The following is a 17,285-nucleotide window of genomic DNA, read 5'->3' on the forward strand; positions in this document are numbered from 1 at the left end:
TGAGTGGGGGTTTAGAGGTGTGTGTGGGGGGGGGGGGGGGTGGAAAAGTAGTCCTGGCTCTTTTAGGGGAGCTTTGGATGTGTAGCTGAACTCCGTGAGCCTGGCCTTTCCCTGTGCAGCAGAGCGATTTTTCTCGTGCTCAGGATGATGTATTATGTATAGTATGGATGTTTATATGTATTTTCACCTCCAGCTAACAATAGCTGCTTGAATTTGTTCGGACTATTTTGAAAAAGTGCTGAAGGGAGGAAAATTGCAGAGGGCACTGAATGGCTGGGTATGTTGCTGAATATTTTAAACTTAAAACTTCTCTCTAATGCAGCTTTGCTGGTCTTGACTTCCCTTACAAAGGAAGAGGCCGCTTCGCCCCAAAGCCATCAGTCAGAGCTGACTGCCAGCCCTGCGTGCTCTAGGCCCCCGTCAATAGTGCCCTCAGCCCTCACGCGTCTTACTGGACCTCGGGATCTGACCCCGCTTGTCTGGCATCACAAATCACCCAACCTTTCGCCCTGCTCCCTGTTTCTCCAAGTTTCGCCTGCGAGCTGCCGGTTATGGTTCCAGCCAGCTGGCTTGTCTGCAGGCTTACTTCGGACGTGACGGTTGGATCGCGTGGGTCAGTTCGAGGAGACCAGCAGATCTGTGCAGACCCGCGGGGCTGGGCTGTAGCGAAGGCTTTTCATTTTGCTGATGAAAGCTGGTGGGTTTATACAGCACCATCCTCTTCTAAAGGAGGGGATGGCTCTGTGGGGGGGGCTTATGCCTCGGACCTTCCGGCTGAATGAGGATGGCAAGTCGTGTCTCCATGTAAATTAAAGCCTGCCCTCTGTTAACGTTCCGGTCGCTTCTGCCTCTGGACTCCTCATCTATCTATTGTGCGCTGCGAGCACAGTGGCGGGGAGATACATCGTCACGATGCTGCCTTTCAGCGGGGCTGTGTAAACCGGCTGGGGAGGCTTCCTCTCGTTCTGGGAGCCTCCAGGCATGGTGGTTGGTGTCTTGTCGTGTGACTTGTGCATTTTGGTTTCTCAGGCAACAGCATGGGGTTCAGACGAAGACACCAGGAGGTCCTGTCAAAGTAAAGGGAAAACAGAGGTAAGTTTTGCCTTGCTGTAGCAATGCTGTAAGTAAATTTATGTGCATCACGTGACATCCGCACAGGGAGCATCTGGCACCACCTCGAGTTTGTGAATTTGCAGCGGTTTAGATCCACTGTCACAAGTGTCTAAGCACCACCAAGGAAGCCATTTCGAAGGCCCCCTGTCCAAGTTGCTAGACTTGCTCTGCATGGAATTCAAAGGTGATGTAACGAAAGCCATCTCTCTGAAAGCAGGAAATACTTTGATTTTTCCAATATGATGCTGGTTCTGTTCAAAAACCTTCAGGCCTGAACTGAGAGGGCTTCCTCTCACCCTTCATGCTATATATCACAAAGAGTTTTCCATCTAACCCAGAGCAGTTGGGCAGATGATAAGAGAGTGTAAGCACAATCTTTGCTTCCATATGGACAGTCAAACAGAGAGAGCCGGCTGGCCCAAAGTGCCGGGATTCTGCCCGTTTCCAGTCCGGTGCTTATGTTCAGGATTATATGATCCTCCACTGACCACGTTCATTTTATCTAATAAGCTTTAGATGATTACTGTATTAACTTGCATATACACAAAAAAGATGGATAGGCCACAATTTGCTTCAAGTAGCTGAGAAGACCAGGAGTAAGGTATCTTAGAATCTGTTAGCGTGTCATGTAGGACCTACACCAGGGAGGCGGAATGGGCTGGACTAGGGAACATCAAACATGGCCAGCCACGAGAAGAAGAACCCAACAGAAACTGGACAAAATTAAAGAAACCCAAGACACGAGGGACTTTTGAATTTGTAGTCTTTGTACTTTAAAATGTGTAAAGAAAGGATTTTCCTTTTTACTTCCATTGTGAAGTTTGTGAGATTTAAATTGTATCCTGTTCTTTATTAAGAATTTGAATTTATAACCCAGAATTATTTTGTCAACCCCTGTATAAAGCCCTGCATTTGACTGAACAAATTCTAGGATAATTTCAATTTATCTTTCTTACTGTCATGCCAAAAGCAAGCAATGGTCTGAGTACCTCCGCTGCTGCTGCCTCCTCACACTGCAAAGAGTTTGCCAAAAATTTCATGAGGATAATCCTCTGAACAGCTGAGTTTATGCTAGCTGTGATCCAGAGCTCGGTGGGCGCAGCGGCCATGGGTGTGAAGTTCTGAGGAGCAGTAATTAAGCAGAGCGCTAGACACTTCCTGACGTACAGTTAATGGCGAATAGAGGTGTGGACTAAGAGCTGGACTAGAAGACATGCAGCTACAGTCAGTGGCAGAAGGGTTCTGCGGGAGGAAACTGCAGATCCCCCCAGCCTGTATCTACTCCAGCCGGTGTGTCCGTGGCTGAGTCCCTCTCGGTGCTAGCGTACACGTTCCTTATTGGTTACACTGAAGAGAAGTGCCTTAGTGCTTGCTCTGAAGACACCGAGCTTAGTGTAGCAGCGGGTGAAGTGCTCCGCTCCGGCTGAGAAGCCCAGCGCTGACCCAGCCTCTGCCCTTGGCTGGGTAGCTGCAGCAAGGGAGGGCAGCCCTACCGTGAGCGTTTCTGATTCTGCCGTGCTGTGGTGGTACAAGATGCAGAACTCTGTCTGCCTCAGCACTGCTGCTTTGTCCAAACTTGACTAACGGCAGTTTTCCACCTCGCACAGATGATTTGATGGTAAATATGTTATGGATTGTCAGGCACTTAGGTGTGTGGTGATAGAAGCTTGAAATAAGGCAGACCTTTGGCTTTTACATTAAATCACAGTGTAGTTTGCCTAAGTTATATGACTGGTCCGTTTTCCTGGCCCGTTTAATAATGTTTGTATTTCAGGATGACATTTTCAAAGCCATCCAGTGTATTAAAGCACCTTTCCCCCTCCATTCTTACGTCTGAGTACCTAAATCAGATTCTTCCTGCTGCTTAGAAAAGCTCTTTCTAAAACGCTTTACCTCGAGGTAGGTAAGAAGTGCAAGAATAAAAGCCACAAAACGCCGATCACGGAAGTGTAATTCCGATGGCGAGCTGGTTGCTCCACATTGGAGTAGCTAATGGCTAGGGAAGGGAGATGAGAAATCTGGGATCCAGATTTTAGGCATTTCCTCTGACACATTGTGTAGCTCTGGCCACAGATTTCGCCTGCTTATTCCTAAATTTGAGCTCTGGAACTTGTCTTTGGCTACTGCACCGTTTTGAGGGAGGCAGGATGTTTCGAAGTGGTGGCCTGAAGCACTGGGCTGGCTGTGCTCTTGGCTGGCTTGTTCTAACGGCACATCGCCTTCCCTGTCAGCCACAGGTACTTTATTTCCTCTTGGGATCTGGCTTCGGTGTTGAGCGCCTCAGCCTCATTTCGCCCTTCGCTGCTAGATTAAAAAGCCCTTTAGTTACCAATATTTATTTTTTACAAAGGCACTTACATGCTCTTGTCGAGTCAGTATTTAGGCTTTTTGATGCAGTACAAGGCTGAGTTCTCCAAGCCTCGTTCTCAAAGTAGTTTTTCTGCTGCCCTGGAATATTTTTTGTCTGTTTTCTGCACAATCCAATTTTTCACCTGCATTCCCTTGTCAATCTCTCTAATGCCTGAGTGTGATTAAAACAGCCTTCCGCCTCTTACTCACCCTCCTCTGTTCGTACAGGTGGCAGTTTCATAAGCTCTTCTGCCGTGGGAGGTCACTCAGGGTTGCCCACCCACTCTGACCACTAAACCCTTCTACCCGTTGCTAGTCTGGGATGTCATCTCCCAGTCTCCACGCAGAGCCCCTTTGTTCCTTGCTCTTTAGTGATAACATCTCACAAAAATGTGCTTTGTTTGTCGGGTGCAGCTCACCAGCTCGCTCTATATCACTGACCTCACTGGTAATTACTATTTTTGTAAACTTTGGGTTGTCCGCAAATGTTTGTTAAGGAAAATGTTGTTGCTGGGCTAGTACCACCCTATCTGGAGCCCTGCCAGAACAGCCAGTTTATGAATGATTTCACTCTGAGGACTTTTGTCAGCTCAGTAATTTATCAGATTTTAATCCATTAATGTGTAAGTTCCTGAACCTGATTTTAAAATTGACTCTCCACAATATATCATGTGGTATTAAAACAAACACCTGGGAGAAGTCTCTCATTTATGTTATTTTTATCAGCCAAGACTAGCAGCTTCCACAAAGAATCGTACGTGCTCTACCTGCCATGTCTCTGGAGATTCACGCTGGCTTCCATGAGTCATCGGTCTTATTTTTGCAGCATTTATAACAGTATCATGATCAGTGCCTTAAAATTGTCCCCTGGAAAGCATCCACGTTACTGAGAGACAATGCAGAGAACAAAGTCACTGTTATGCTGCTTTTCTTTCTGTCTTCCAAATGAAATCACCCAGAGACTGTAGTTCAAGTGAGTGATGGATGGAGCAGAAGGGGAAGAGGTATTTAATTTCATTAGCAGTTGCTCAGCTTCTAGTTTGTCATTGGTTTCTCTCTGCAGAACAGTCTACATCCACCACATCTAAGATGTTCTTCCTCATGTGGAAAGTTGTGGCTTTCTAAACATAACCACTGTGGGTTTTCTCCTGTCTTAAGCACAGAATTATTTGTTAGCTTCCCCAAAGCAGCACATCATCATTTCAGAAGGTGGAAGGGACCCTTCTGTGGAAATGGCAATGAAGGCGGCAGCTCTTACGTGCTGCCTGAGGAGCTTTGTGCAGCCAGGAGAGAGACGAGGCACTAACGACACTTCTGGGAGGTGGTCGGGTATTTTTTCCCCCTTTGTTCCTAGAGATCTGAACCTACATCCCCAGGACTTCTGATAAGCTGTCAGTGCAGAATCAGCACCCAGATTTTATTTGAGGTCCATTAAAGAAAACTTGACTGGAAAAATCGTTAGCAGTTCTCTCTGCTATTTATTGCACTCAGGGAAGAACGACAGCTTGGTCAGGGCATCGGCTTGAACCGATTAATAGAACCGTTTGTCAAAAAATAAATACAGGTATCTGAAAGCACGTTAATAACGGTGCTCGAGAACATGTTAGGTCTTGATTATTTTTTAACAAATGGGATGAACTGCAAGGGATTAATTAAATGTTTGTCGCACTCCAAAATGTCGTTGAAGGTCTAATGCGGAGTTCTCCTGAACTCCAGGTTGCACTGCAGGCGTCTGTGTTTCTTCACTGAGGATGGCAGACCGTCTGAAACAGCAATTTTTCTCATCCAGCGAGTAACTGTGTTTTTAATCTATCATTAGAATTTTTCATTATGTGATGAAGCAGTGTTAGCCTAAAAAAAAAAAAGAATTAAAAAGGAGATCTCTGACAACAGGGCTTGAGGGGTTTATCCCAAGCTGAGCCCCTCCATCTGCTGCTCTGTCCGCGTGAATGAAGGGAGGAACAGGGCACCACTCCTGCTTCTCGGCTTCGAAATGTGGTTTCAAAGCAGCCTGGCGTCTCCGGGAGATCCTGTCCCCAGTCACCGACATGACAGCGTTTAAATGTACTTGTTGCAAAAAGGGAAATAACTGAGGATAGGCTTAACCTGCGGGGGGTGGGAGGGGAGGGGCTGCAGTGCTGTTTATTCTCTTAGTGACAGTGTGACCCTGTACCCCGCAGGCTTGAGCATTAGAAGTCATTTACTCTTCTAGGAAAACCAGGGTCGTCAGACTGGAGAAAAGTGCTATCTGCTCAGTTTAAAACCTTATCTCGAAAAAGGGAGCGGTTCGGGGTAATTCTGAAGAAGGAGCAAGAACCCCGAAGTGGGTGACGTGCAATTCATAGGAAAATTGGAGATGTGTGTAATGCTGTGGTGGTGAGCCACAGGTTTTTATCAGCTCTGCCATATATTTAATAATAATAATCCCAACTAATATACCTGAGTTATACTCATTAACCGCATAAATATCCAGTCTTCCTCCTTTATTTAAATCCTTAATCTCTTGATCCCAATAATATCTTCTGGTGATGAGATTTGCAGACTGATGATGCAGAGATTTAACTGTCTGCTCCATGATATGAGAGCTGAATCCAAATATTGTCTCGTCTGGACAGGACTGGGTTCAAGCGTGCCAGGTTTTCTGGCTGTATTAAAACGCTCCTGAATTTTGCCTCCTGCACACCTAGAGTTTTTCCAGCCACATGGAAGAAAAGGCATTCTATAGCTCCTATTTTCTGCAGGGTTTTGTGAGGATGGTTTCTCCTCTGTTTCAGTAAATAACTTCTGCTTTGGACTGAGGGGTACAAATAAAGCTGTGCTTAATTAGGCTAAAATAACACAATGTCTTACCAGCCTCCAGCATCCTTACCAAGCCAGACTGCTGCACCTGAAGTGTGCAATAGCTGCATCACTGCCAGTAGACTCCAGAGGGCTATCCTGCCGACGACCTCTCAGAGAAATTCTGGCTTGTGTGCTGTCTTCTCAGCTGGGAAGATCTTACAGAAATTGAAGGTTATTAATCTGTAATATTGGAAGAGTAGAGAATTCTGCCAGTTAGGATTTTAGATTTCTGCAGGACAGGGTTTTAGTTAGGAATGTGTTGATGTACCCAGTCAGGAAGGAGTCCAGCAACGTAAGTGCTAGTGGCTGGTTTAGGTCGGAAGCTGTGCTCAGCTTCTGCACCAAGCAGGGAGAGGTGTCAGTGGAGGGGGAGCAGAGGGGCACTCTCTTACCGTGTGAAATTTGGGTACAGAGCTGAATTCTGCATTAGCTGCTGAATGAATCATATTCTGAAAACAAACCCCTGTTGGGAGAGGAGCCCATACCTGTCTTCATAGCACCCCCCTCAAGAATTTCTAGTACTTTGCGGATAAAGATGTAGTGGTCCTAGTATTATTTGGGATTGAATAACTGTGCCCCACAGAAAGGAATTACTTAACCCGCTCGTGAAATGCAGACATCTTTGGGGCAGGGAATAACTGGAAGGGCTCACAGTGCCACCCGCCAGTGACAGGAGAGGCCAGAGAGGCTGGCGAGCCCTTCAGCTGGCCAAAGGAAGGATGAGGCCCCTGTTCTCCACACACAGCAGGCGGGATGGTGCTTCCCAAGGTCCCATTTGATGCGCTGACTGATGCACGGTCACCGTGACCGCCCTGTTTCTGAAACAGAAAGTACCAAATCAACCGAGCTATGAATTTAAGCTCTCGTTTTTGGGTGCCAGGTATTATGTACCTGATGGCTGAGGCCCCTGCTGAGACTCCCGACCGGCAGCACCTGCTCTATGGCACCGTGCAGCCTCTGCCTGGGCTGGGCGGGTGCTGCTGGACTGCAGTCACTGTGACCTTCTCCACTCCAGAGCAAGCCCCTTGTCATGCCCATGCAGTCGCCTGTCTGTGGCTATCACCAGTGGGTTTCTGCCAAATGCCGTCCTTCAAGGAGTTCAATTTCCATAGAGCGACCGAAAGGGCCCAGCGCGTAACGCAGCGGAGCAAGCCTCTTCCTTTCCAGATGATAGGGAGGGGTTTTATGCTGCTGAATCTTGCAAATGAAGTCCTTAGGGAAATGATCAACGGCAAGGAGCCCTCTGAGACAGGGAAGCTCGCAGAGTGATTGCTGCTTACAGGAGGAAAAGCGGTGTCTGCAGCTATGGGCTTAGCTTAGTGACAAACGACGATCTATTGGAGGGAGGGAGGGAAGCAAAGCGCTCAGGGTAACCCAGCCGAGGCTGGTGCTTTTTACCAAATTTCAGTTTACAGACTTTCTTCACTTGGGGTGGTGCCAGTCATTAGCCATTGCTCATATCCCTTCCTCCGAGGCGGCCCCAGAGCCCTGGGCAGGCAGGCTGGTGCCAGGCTCGCTCTACATCTCTCGTCAGGGCTCTTTGGATGAACCTTGGGGCCGGCGGCTCTTGAGCCTCCTGCGCTGCCTGTGGGGGTTGCACGCGAGTCTCGCACCTCCCTTTCCCTGTGTGTGCTTTTACAAAGCCCCTGCCTTATGTGGCCTCTTGCTTCATGAAAAGAGGGAGCGTTCCTCGTCCAGTCTAAGCAGAGCACACAAATCGGCACCCGTGTAGCTAATACCGAGTCAGCCCGATGGATAACATCCGATCCCGGGACCACGCGGGGCTATTGTGAGAGCAGTGAACAGCAAACTGGGCTTGCTGACTTAGATCCCAGGCTCCCTACAGCTGTGCCCTGCTTGATGCGACAAACCTCGGTCTGAGGTAGAGCTAAAGAAGGTGTATTCCACCTGCAGTACAGGTAATTTCTTTTTTAATGTGACAAATAACCCCCCAGTCTCCTTTTCAGAAATCCTTTGTCTCTGTCTGTGTCGCTATAGGAGGAGTGCCAGAACTATGTCCGAGTGCTGATTGTCTATGGCAAGAAGGTTTTCACCTGTGGCACCAATGCCTTTTCGCCGGTGTGTTCCAGTCGACAGGTCTGTTTTGCCTCCTTTACAGTGATGGAGAGGGCTGGCTACACGCTGTGGGGAAGGCCAGTCATCTGGAAAGGAATATGATCCAGATGTGGCTGATCGGAAATTATTTTGTTGTTTCTTCTTTGGGTCCCTTTTCACTGCTTTGGGGTGGTGGGTGTATCTACAGGAGCAAAAAAACTCCTGTATTGGTGAGCTGGATCTGGGCAAAGTCACCAGAGCTTAACTGGTTCCTTAAAATAAATGGCAAACCTCTCTTTGGCTTCAAGGGAGGCAGGAGCAAGTCCAGACCAGTATTTATTTCTACGTGTTTAGTGCCAGTGTACGTTTTGGAAGTGTCTGTGGACACTTCAGGTCAGGTGCTCTGCTAGCAGCAGGAGCACCTGATTCCACCAAGTGGGTTGGAGCCAATGGGCTTTATTGGCTGGTGAGTTGCTCTTCTTGCAAAGCAACAGGATGAGTGAGGCTCAGGCACAACTTCTTACGCTGGCAAACGGTGGATGTAAAGATCGATTTACAGTCATTGCTGACGTGACATTCTTCCAGCTGCCTGTTTTTTTAAAACCGGGGGGTTGCCCGTAGGTACTGGTGAGCAAACTGAATTCTCTCTGGCGGTAGGAAAGCCAAATGCTCTTTAAATTCTCTCCTGTCTCGTTCTAAATACAGGTAGGAAATCTTAGCAAAATCATTGACAGAATTAATGGAGTGGCTCGGTGCCCGTACGACCCTCGGCACAACTCGACAGCTGTGATTACATCACGAGGAGAACTCTATGCTGCAACTGTAATTGATTTCTCTGGACGGGATCCCGCTATTTACCGCAGCCTTGGAAATGTTCCCCCACTCAGGACAGCACAGTACAACTCCAAGTGGCTGAACGGTAAAGCCGTGTGGGTCATTCTGAGCAAGGGGCTATTAAAGTCAGCTTGTCGGGCTTGTAAATCTTCCCCTCTGTTTTCACAGTGAGATCCAGAGTCATGGTGGGGAAGGGCTTCCGGTGCAAGAATCGATGTAGCTTAGAAGACATTTAAAAATAGCCTGGAAATATTTCAGAGAACTTGATTTAGAGCATAGAAAGTGTGTCTTACAGGCTACTTAACATATATATAGGTCTCTGTCTTGTGAGATGACCAAATCCATCATCTTAACAACAAAACCCCGCAAAGATTTGAAGATCAAAACCAGCTTAAAGCATCGTATTTTCGATTCGGTTCTGCACAGTGTTAAGCACCCTCTACTCCCGCTGATTCTGCTGAAGATGGTTGGTTTCAGTGCACGATCTGTCCGAAAATGAGGAATTTCTCAGCTTGTTTTGTTCCCTGCAAACCCACCACCTTGTGGATTTGCAGCTATCGAAAGCAGCCGTCACCCTCGTGAGAGGCTACTCTGCACTAAGCAGGCTCTAGGATTGCATCCTGTGATTGCTGCCCTGAGTCCACACCTTCAGAATGGGGCAGTGCACATCTTGTCTAAGCAGGCTGTAGTGCTGGAGCCCCGAATGTTCCCCCTCGCTCCTTTGACCCAGGTAAGTTGACAAGGTAGGCAGAATCTTTCAGGACCTTTCACTCAAAGCTATGAGAAGTGGGACTGTGGACTCCCCGGAGCTTCATGGGACTGAACTAGGCTTCTGTGGCACGTGGAAGTTGGTATGGAGAGCCAGAGCTTTAGGAGAAGGATGTCATCGGGCGAGAATTAGGACGAAGAGGCAGCATAACCTGTATGCGCTCCCTAGCAGTGCCTCTTGCCTGCGCATGAACGAAGAATTCAGAAGGAAGCCACGTCGGAACAGGGAACCTTAAGGACAGACAGCAGAAACTGAGTTCTTAGTCTGTGACTGGAAAAACTAACATGACTCTTGTATTTATAACCTTGTGCAGCACTGGTGACATTGGAGTAATTTCGCCTTGTTCTGGACACTTTCCAAGAAGAAACAGAAAACTCAGAGATGATTCAGAGAAGAGCCGTGGAGTGATTTGGAGCTTGGAAAGCCTGCCTCACAGTCAGGACTTAAGGAGCTCAACTTCTTTATCTTTCTGGAAAGGAGATAAAAGGTGTTCTGTTCATGATATGGAAGTACTTACATCAAGAGAAGATCTCTGGAAGGATAAAGTTCTTCAATCTAGCAGACAAGTCATGACAAGAGCCTGTGGTTGGAAGCTGAAACCAAATAAAATCAAACAGAAAAAGAAATACGGGTTGCAGCTGGGGCCGTCTGTAGTCACTTGACCAAGTCCCTGAGGAAGGCAATGGATGTGAAGCCGTGTGACGTTGTCCAGAAAGATCAGATCTCCTTCAGAAGATGCTGTCTAATTCACCTGTTCGTTCCAGGATCTGATGGTGGAATTACAGTGTGAAGTTCTCTGGCTTGTGTTAGACAGAAGGTCAGACTGCTGATCACAACGGTCCCTTTAAGGTTCACGGGGTTTTTGAAGGAGGAAGTTTGACAAGAGGTGCTGTGCAGTGCTCTCTCCTCGGTGCCCTCGTCTGCCTCCCAAGCCCGCCTTGCAGCAGCATCACCCCACCTTCCTCTCCTGCAACCGTAATTCTGTTCTCCTTCCGCTCCTGGGCTGCAGCATTACAGGAATTCTGTACTTCCCTTTTGTCTTTTTCCTCTGAGCATCACTCAGAAATGAACATTGCAAAAGCACTCTGTGAAACTCCCCAACAGGGGCTTTTTTGTTTAGTCGGATATTTCTCATTGGCCGGTCTTTTCCCTTTGCCAAAGAAATTGTTGGGATAAAAGGCCATACACTTTAAAGCTTTGTTAAAAACCCAGTTAAAATATTCACTACAAATCCAATTCCATGTTCTTTTCACTTGTGAAAACAATAACAATGTTTCTAGGAGAAAAAGAATTAAGGAGAGCTCGCTTCAACACTGTCAGTCTGTGGCATGGTTTTGTTTCACAGACCTAACCTTTTGTGCCTAGAACCTGGAAAAGCTTTGTGATAAAAGCCGGCTGGGATTGCACGGGGAGAGTATGTTGAACGTTTTGGTGCAGCAGTCTGGGGAGCTGGGTGGATGCACGCAGCATGTTTACCACGTCGTAAGGTGCACTTCAGAAGTGAATAGGTGCAGGAACCCAGTGGGAAGGCTTGATGTTGTGAAAGGAGTGTAGATACAGAGAACAGTCACGCCTGTGCAGTCTATGCTGAAACCAGTAGCAGCTTTGCCAGTATAGTGGGGAAGTAATGGGGTCCTTCCAAGATCTGAAAAGTGGAACTAGAACTGTATCCCCACGCGTCATTATTCCCATCCACTCTTTCTACGTTCGCTGCTGACTCCAAACTCCCCACGGTCCCCGCTTTGACAGCCTGCGTACAGGGAGCTGGCGGTGCAGCGCGTTGAACGCGCCAGCGAGCAGGGCTTGCTTTCTGACCCCTACAAAACTCTTCCCTTGGTTGTTTTTCAGAGCCTAACTTCATTGCTGCCTACGACATTGGTCTGTTCACTTACTTCTTCTTCCGTGAGAATGCAGTAGAACATGACTGTGGGAAGACAGTGTATTCTCGTGTGGCAAGGGTTTGCAAAAATGATATCGGAGGGAGATTTTTGCTGGAGGACACGTGGACGACTTTCATGAAGGCCAGGCTGAACTGCTCCCGTGCTGGAGAAATCCCTTTCTATTATAATGAGTTGCAAAGCACCTTCTACCTTCCTGAGCAAGACCTGATCTACGGTGTCTTCACTACGAATGTGTAAGTTGCACTGGTTTTACTGCCCGTCTCCAATCCCCGGCAGAGCGGTCTGAGACTGACGGCATACTGGCTTCTTAGTCTGAGCAATCGTTTTTGAAAGATCCTTCCTTTGGTTAAAATGAAGAAATAGGTAGGTCTGTGTTATCTATCATGGCAACACAGCCTTCAAGACAATGTCTTTAATCCGTGGTTCACAGATTCCTGGCATCTGTAAAAGGTGACTGTGCAGGTGCAGGGTAACTTAGTTTGGTATAAACCTTGGATGTGACAGACTTTGGACACTTTGTAATGGCAGTGCCACTTGTGGAGTTCAGAAAGCTGATTTAAAAATGACCCCACAGCAAAAGGTAACTAGTGTTCAGTCGGGCTGACTGCCAGGACAGTCTGACCCAGCTGCAAACCCCAGGGCTGGCCCATGAGGTGGGCAGGACCGTATGCGTGGGAGGGAAGGACTGGAAGGAGGAGAAGGAGGCGGGTAGGATCACAGCAACCTAGACCGAACCCAACATAAACTGCTGTTAAACGCTTTAGAGAAGCGAGTTCATGCAGGCTACACTGCATTTGGCATTTCCAAGGGGGACCGTAGTTGCCCAACAGACCGTTTCAGGTCCACAAATCAAAAGTAGCATCAGAACTCCGAGAGGCAGGCACGATTGCTGAAACTTCATAATCACCTCTTCTTGGCTTGATATTAAAAAAACTTGTAATTGGAATGATTTAGTGTAGCTGTGAAAGCAGAAAGGAGAAGGGGAGTTAATTAAAAAATATATTAAAAAACTCATAAGGTATATTTTTAAGTCATGAAAACTCAAATAACTTTTTCTGTGAAGCCCAAGGCTAGGATAAGTTTCAAGCTATAAGCAGTCCGTGTGGTATTGAGTTTCAATAATGCATGTTCTCCAGGGATGTGTTATCCTGGTGTGTAAACTAGGGAATGAAAACCTGACTTTGTTACTCCACACGTGGGCCTTCCTCATGCTGGGGAGCCTCTCCTGGGGGGGTTGTGTGCAACCCAGTACTGCTCAGTACGAACGAGGCTCTGTTGCCACGAGGCCCTCAGCAAAGCAAAGAGGCAAAGCCCCACTGAAGTACAGACCTTCCTGGTTCCATGTGTCTGTCACTCGCTGGTGTGACAGGGCTTGACCTCCAGCCCTCCAAGTCACAAAGCGCCAGCCCCGACTTCCTGAGCTACAGCACTGTTGGGAGCATCACCGAGAGAGTCAGCAGAGCCTGGACGTTGTTCCAGCTTTGTGAATACACGGAAGGGTTTGGCCACCCGCGCCCGTCTTCCGTGTTTTGTGTCTGCACTGCCACTGCCAGCGTCAGCCCACAGCGAGCCAGTGGAGGAGCGACCAGAACAACCAAGGTGATGACTGAGCTGCGCACCGTCGCTGCAGCCTTTGGGGAATGCATGTCCGGGGTTGAAAGGAGCGGGAGTCGTTTGCTGAAAATATTTGGAGGGTGTTAGCCAGTCTTCCTGATCGTTAGAAGGAAACTGAGGAAACTTGGCTACTGCCTCGGACATTTCAGATTACACCTTGTGGGGTGTTCTTCAGTCAGAGAGGACGTCTGTGCCCACGTGATGATTTTTTATCTTTCCATTTGTCCATTCATCAGCCAGGAGCAGAAGATGGAAATGAGAACATTATTAAAAACTATTCTATTTATCAAATCAGTGCAGTTTTTGGACTATAAGGGGGGCGACGTAGGCCAGGTCTGGCTGGAACAGCTCTTCTCTGCTGCTTCTGTCCACCAGGTTTAATGTGAGCTATGACGAGCATCACCCATCTCCTTTGAGTTACCCGGAAGTCACTCTCCATACCTTCGGGATGTACGTTCTCTCTTGTATCTTCCGAGACAATATACTATGTAACATTTGTGTAATTGAAGAGATGAGTTATTGATAAGAGCTGAAGTGAGATCAAGCAGCCTTTTGGGTCTACAACACGATGTTCTCTTGAGAGTTCAGAGAGAAAATGTTCCAATTTGTTAGCCGACTAGAGAAATAACGGTAATTATTCTCTTAACTTCTGGGACTTACAAACCGCTGCGTGAGCTCTGCATACTGAAGAGGGCTGACGCGATTCTTTAAAATCGAATAGCCACGCGTCACAAAGTGATGGACTTTGTTGTTGTTTAAAGGTGGGGGGTTTGTCACTTTGGAAGGTTCATGTTTAGGTTCAGTTAGGGTCATCTTACAGCAAAGCAGCATGAACGGTTGTGGCAACCCCCACAGGCAGATTTACTGCTTCACCTTATGTCATACCCAGCTGAGTCAGTGGGGAAGAGCTTTTGGGGGAAGCTGCTGAGGGAACAGTTAAGATGTTTAATTATTAAAGTTTTGCTAGGAGGTAATAGAGACAATGCTAAAACGTCTTTGAACTTAACCCGCCCTGTGAAGCACCCAGTTGATCACGGGAAGCAGGAGGTGGGCATGAGGAAGCTGTGCTGCGCACCAGCACAACACAGCTGCAGAGGTTGATGTCACCGGCTTGAGACTGGGATCAATCGTCGCATAGGGAGGGATGGGAAATATGCCAGGCCACAGATGGAAAGGAAAATGGGCCACGTATTTAATAGAAAACTTTCCTTTCTCCTCTCTAGCAAAGGGAAAGGGCTAAACCATGGAGTCCTTAGCAGGGTCCTCAAAATACCTTTCTTTTTTTAAAGTATTTTTGTTAGGCTAGAGGGGGTTTATTATTTCTTTTTCAGTTTCTTTCTCGTCCTCTTTTTGTTTTTTCCCCGTGTGTGCCTCAAGGCATTCACTTGTCATCCATCATTAGCTCTGTCTGTGAGCGTGCACCACGTCAGCAGTGTGCAGGCAGCCGTGGGGAGAGCTTTGCCCGGCGTTGCTCTGACGTGGTCAGAGGGAGCTACTCCACCACTCCGTCTCGGGACGGGGCAGGGCAGGAGCGGGGAAGGGGAGGCCGAGGCAGGAAGTTCTTGCTGATGTTGTATTGCTCAGAAGAAATACCCTGTGAAAGAATCTGTTCTTCTGCTTCTCAGCCTGGGATTGTGGAGCAAGGCTTTTTTCTTTTTTTTGTGTGTGCAAGAGAGTGTAATTATTGGTTTAGTTTAAAAAAAAAAGTCTTTTCAGAGAATTTAAATTGCTTTAATTAGCAGAAAGATACATACAGCAGGGCTCGGGTTATTTAAAAGGCACCGTGACGAGTCACTCTCTTGAGCTAGCCCTATTTTTAGTTTTATTCTGATATCTTTTTCTCTAAACATTGCTCTTTTCCTTCACAAAAAAAAAAAAACCAAAAAAGGCGGGGGGAAGGGGAGAGCTGGGCGCAGGTTTGAATTTCAGGTTACCCCACCTAGCGAACGTCCCTCTCTGGGCCAGCTTCCCTGCGGAGCCCTCACCCGCTGAGAAGTGCCCTCCCATCCTCTTGAGGCGAAAGGAGCTGAGCCCGCTCGGGACCTTGCAGGAAGGGGTCCTGCACCAGCGAAGCGGGCAGCAAAGGCCGGCTGGTGTGCAGGCGAGTCCGAGCGGCGGCAGAGCGCCCCTCAACCAGACTCCCTTCCAAAGAGTCCTGCCTGGAGTGGCCTTTCCCGGCTGTGCCTCCCCCGGCGTGTGCGTGTGTCATTTATGCAGATAGAGATGAAGTAGTCGGGGATACGTTTTATAGCGGAAGATCTCAGGAGCCTGCAGAAACAGAATTTCACCTTAAAAAACACCAAGAGATTAACAATTAGGTTGTTTGTAATCAATAAAGATAGATGGTTGTTAAAGAAATAAAACCAGACACAAATAATCCATGCAAATTAAACTGTATTCACCTTCCTTGTCAGAACTGCTTCCATGGCCCTTAAATCACAGGCGTTTTAAAACCAAGCTTAAAATTCAGTCTCAACATTGTCATCCAAGCCGTCTGCCTTTTACAGTTTATTTATTTCTTTTTACAGCCTGCGAGACCAGCGTCACCCTACATCTACGTAGCAATTTACGTGTGTAAAATTTCTCTGAGTGGAGTTTGATGTCCGTTACGATGACAATGCCTGTGTTCTAATGATGGAATTGATTTTCTTTCTCCCTTTCCAGAAACAGCATAGCTGCCTCAGCAGTGTGTGCCTTCAATCTGAGTGCCATTACTCAGGCATTTAATGGCCCTTTCCGCTACCAGGAGAACCCAAGATCAGCCTGGCTGCCAACACCGAACCCCATCCCTAATTTCCAGGTACTGCTGCTGCCTTTCCGTTCGCTCTAGTCCCCTGTACATCCTGTCGCTTCGGTGGGTCGATTTGTCCCAGTCACAGTTTTCCAGGTAGACCCATGGTGCAGATAAATGGAATTTCTCCAGTTTCTGAGTGTTTTAAACTGCGGGGCTCTTTGCCGTGTGTTGAGATCACAGGATTTGTGCCAAAAATTGAATGGTTTTACTGATAAAAATAATGCTCGGATTTTTGGTGATAACGAACAATTTAAATCTCCTTACTGACATGTGAGCTCTGAGAACGTGATCCTCACAAGGGGCCATAGAGACATGTCCACGCAAAGGCTAGGAAGGACGGAAAGCTGAAGTTGGACAAAGTCAAACTAGGATGGAGACAGCCTGTATTTTTTAAACCCGAAAGGTGATTGACCACTGGGGCTGTGTAGAGGTGTGACGACTTTTCCATCACTCGGTAGGGCCCCTGAGGCTCCCAGTGTTTCCATGTGAGATGGATGTCTTCCCAAGACACGGTAGCTCCGCCAGAAGTTATGACAAGTTGCAGCAGTGGTTGGTGGAACACATGAGGAGGGTCACAACAGTTCCTTCTTGCCTTAGAAGTCTTTGGTTTTGTGGATGAGCAGCTTTTGAGGATTATCAGAAAGGGCCAATCTGAAAATTACGGAACGACTTCAGTCGCTTTATGTCCAGATTCAGTCAGTGCAGTGCAGAGTATGCGAGTGACAGCCCCGGCAGAGTCTTCTGAAGCATGGACCCATTTTACAGCTTGGTCCCTTCCCGCCTGGGGAACCCTGGGGAGGATGGACTTGTCTTCCTGTCCTTGCTTCCCCCAGTGAACCCTTTCAGCCCAGCTGTGTGAAGCTGGTTCCCCTTTTTTATGGCAGTGGTGTCGAGGCTGCCTGCAAATGCCATCTGCCTTCAAGCTGGTGATGTCAGGTACCTCCCCAAAAGGACTCTTCAGTCACCTGGAATCACAGCAGGAGCAGATGGGAGGCAGGTCTACGCTGCTTGGGTT

At 47.7% G+C, this 17,285-nt stretch overlaps 1 protein-coding gene across 1 annotated transcript in view; it reads left to right on the forward strand.

The window, feature by feature from the left end:
* SEMA5B (sema domain, seven thrombospondin repeats (type 1 and type 1-like), transmembrane domain (TM) and short cytoplasmic domain, (semaphorin) 5B) overlaps positions 1–17,285 on the forward strand; it is a gene marked incomplete at its 5' end in the record, with an annotated part of 105,576 nt that overhangs the window by 34,358 nt on the left and 53,933 nt on the right. The window contains 5 exons of the mRNA XM_010145759.1: positions 1,030–1,092; positions 8,302–8,400; positions 9,064–9,277; positions 11,810–12,095; positions 16,141–16,276. Of these exons, the coding sequence (XP_010144061.1) occupies positions 1,030–1,092; positions 8,302–8,400; positions 9,064–9,277; positions 11,810–12,095; positions 16,141–16,276 (798 nt within the window). The remainder of the gene's footprint in view (positions 1–1,029; positions 1,093–8,301; positions 8,401–9,063; positions 9,278–11,809; positions 12,096–16,140; positions 16,277–17,285) is intronic.

The sequence above is a fragment of the Buceros rhinoceros genome, unplaced genomic scaffold (genome assembly GCF_000710305.1).
Source record: "Buceros rhinoceros silvestris isolate BGI_N320 unplaced genomic scaffold, ASM71030v1 scaffold9041, whole genome shotgun sequence".
Taxonomy (NCBI): domain Eukaryota; kingdom Metazoa; phylum Chordata; class Aves; order Bucerotiformes; family Bucerotidae; genus Buceros; species Buceros rhinoceros.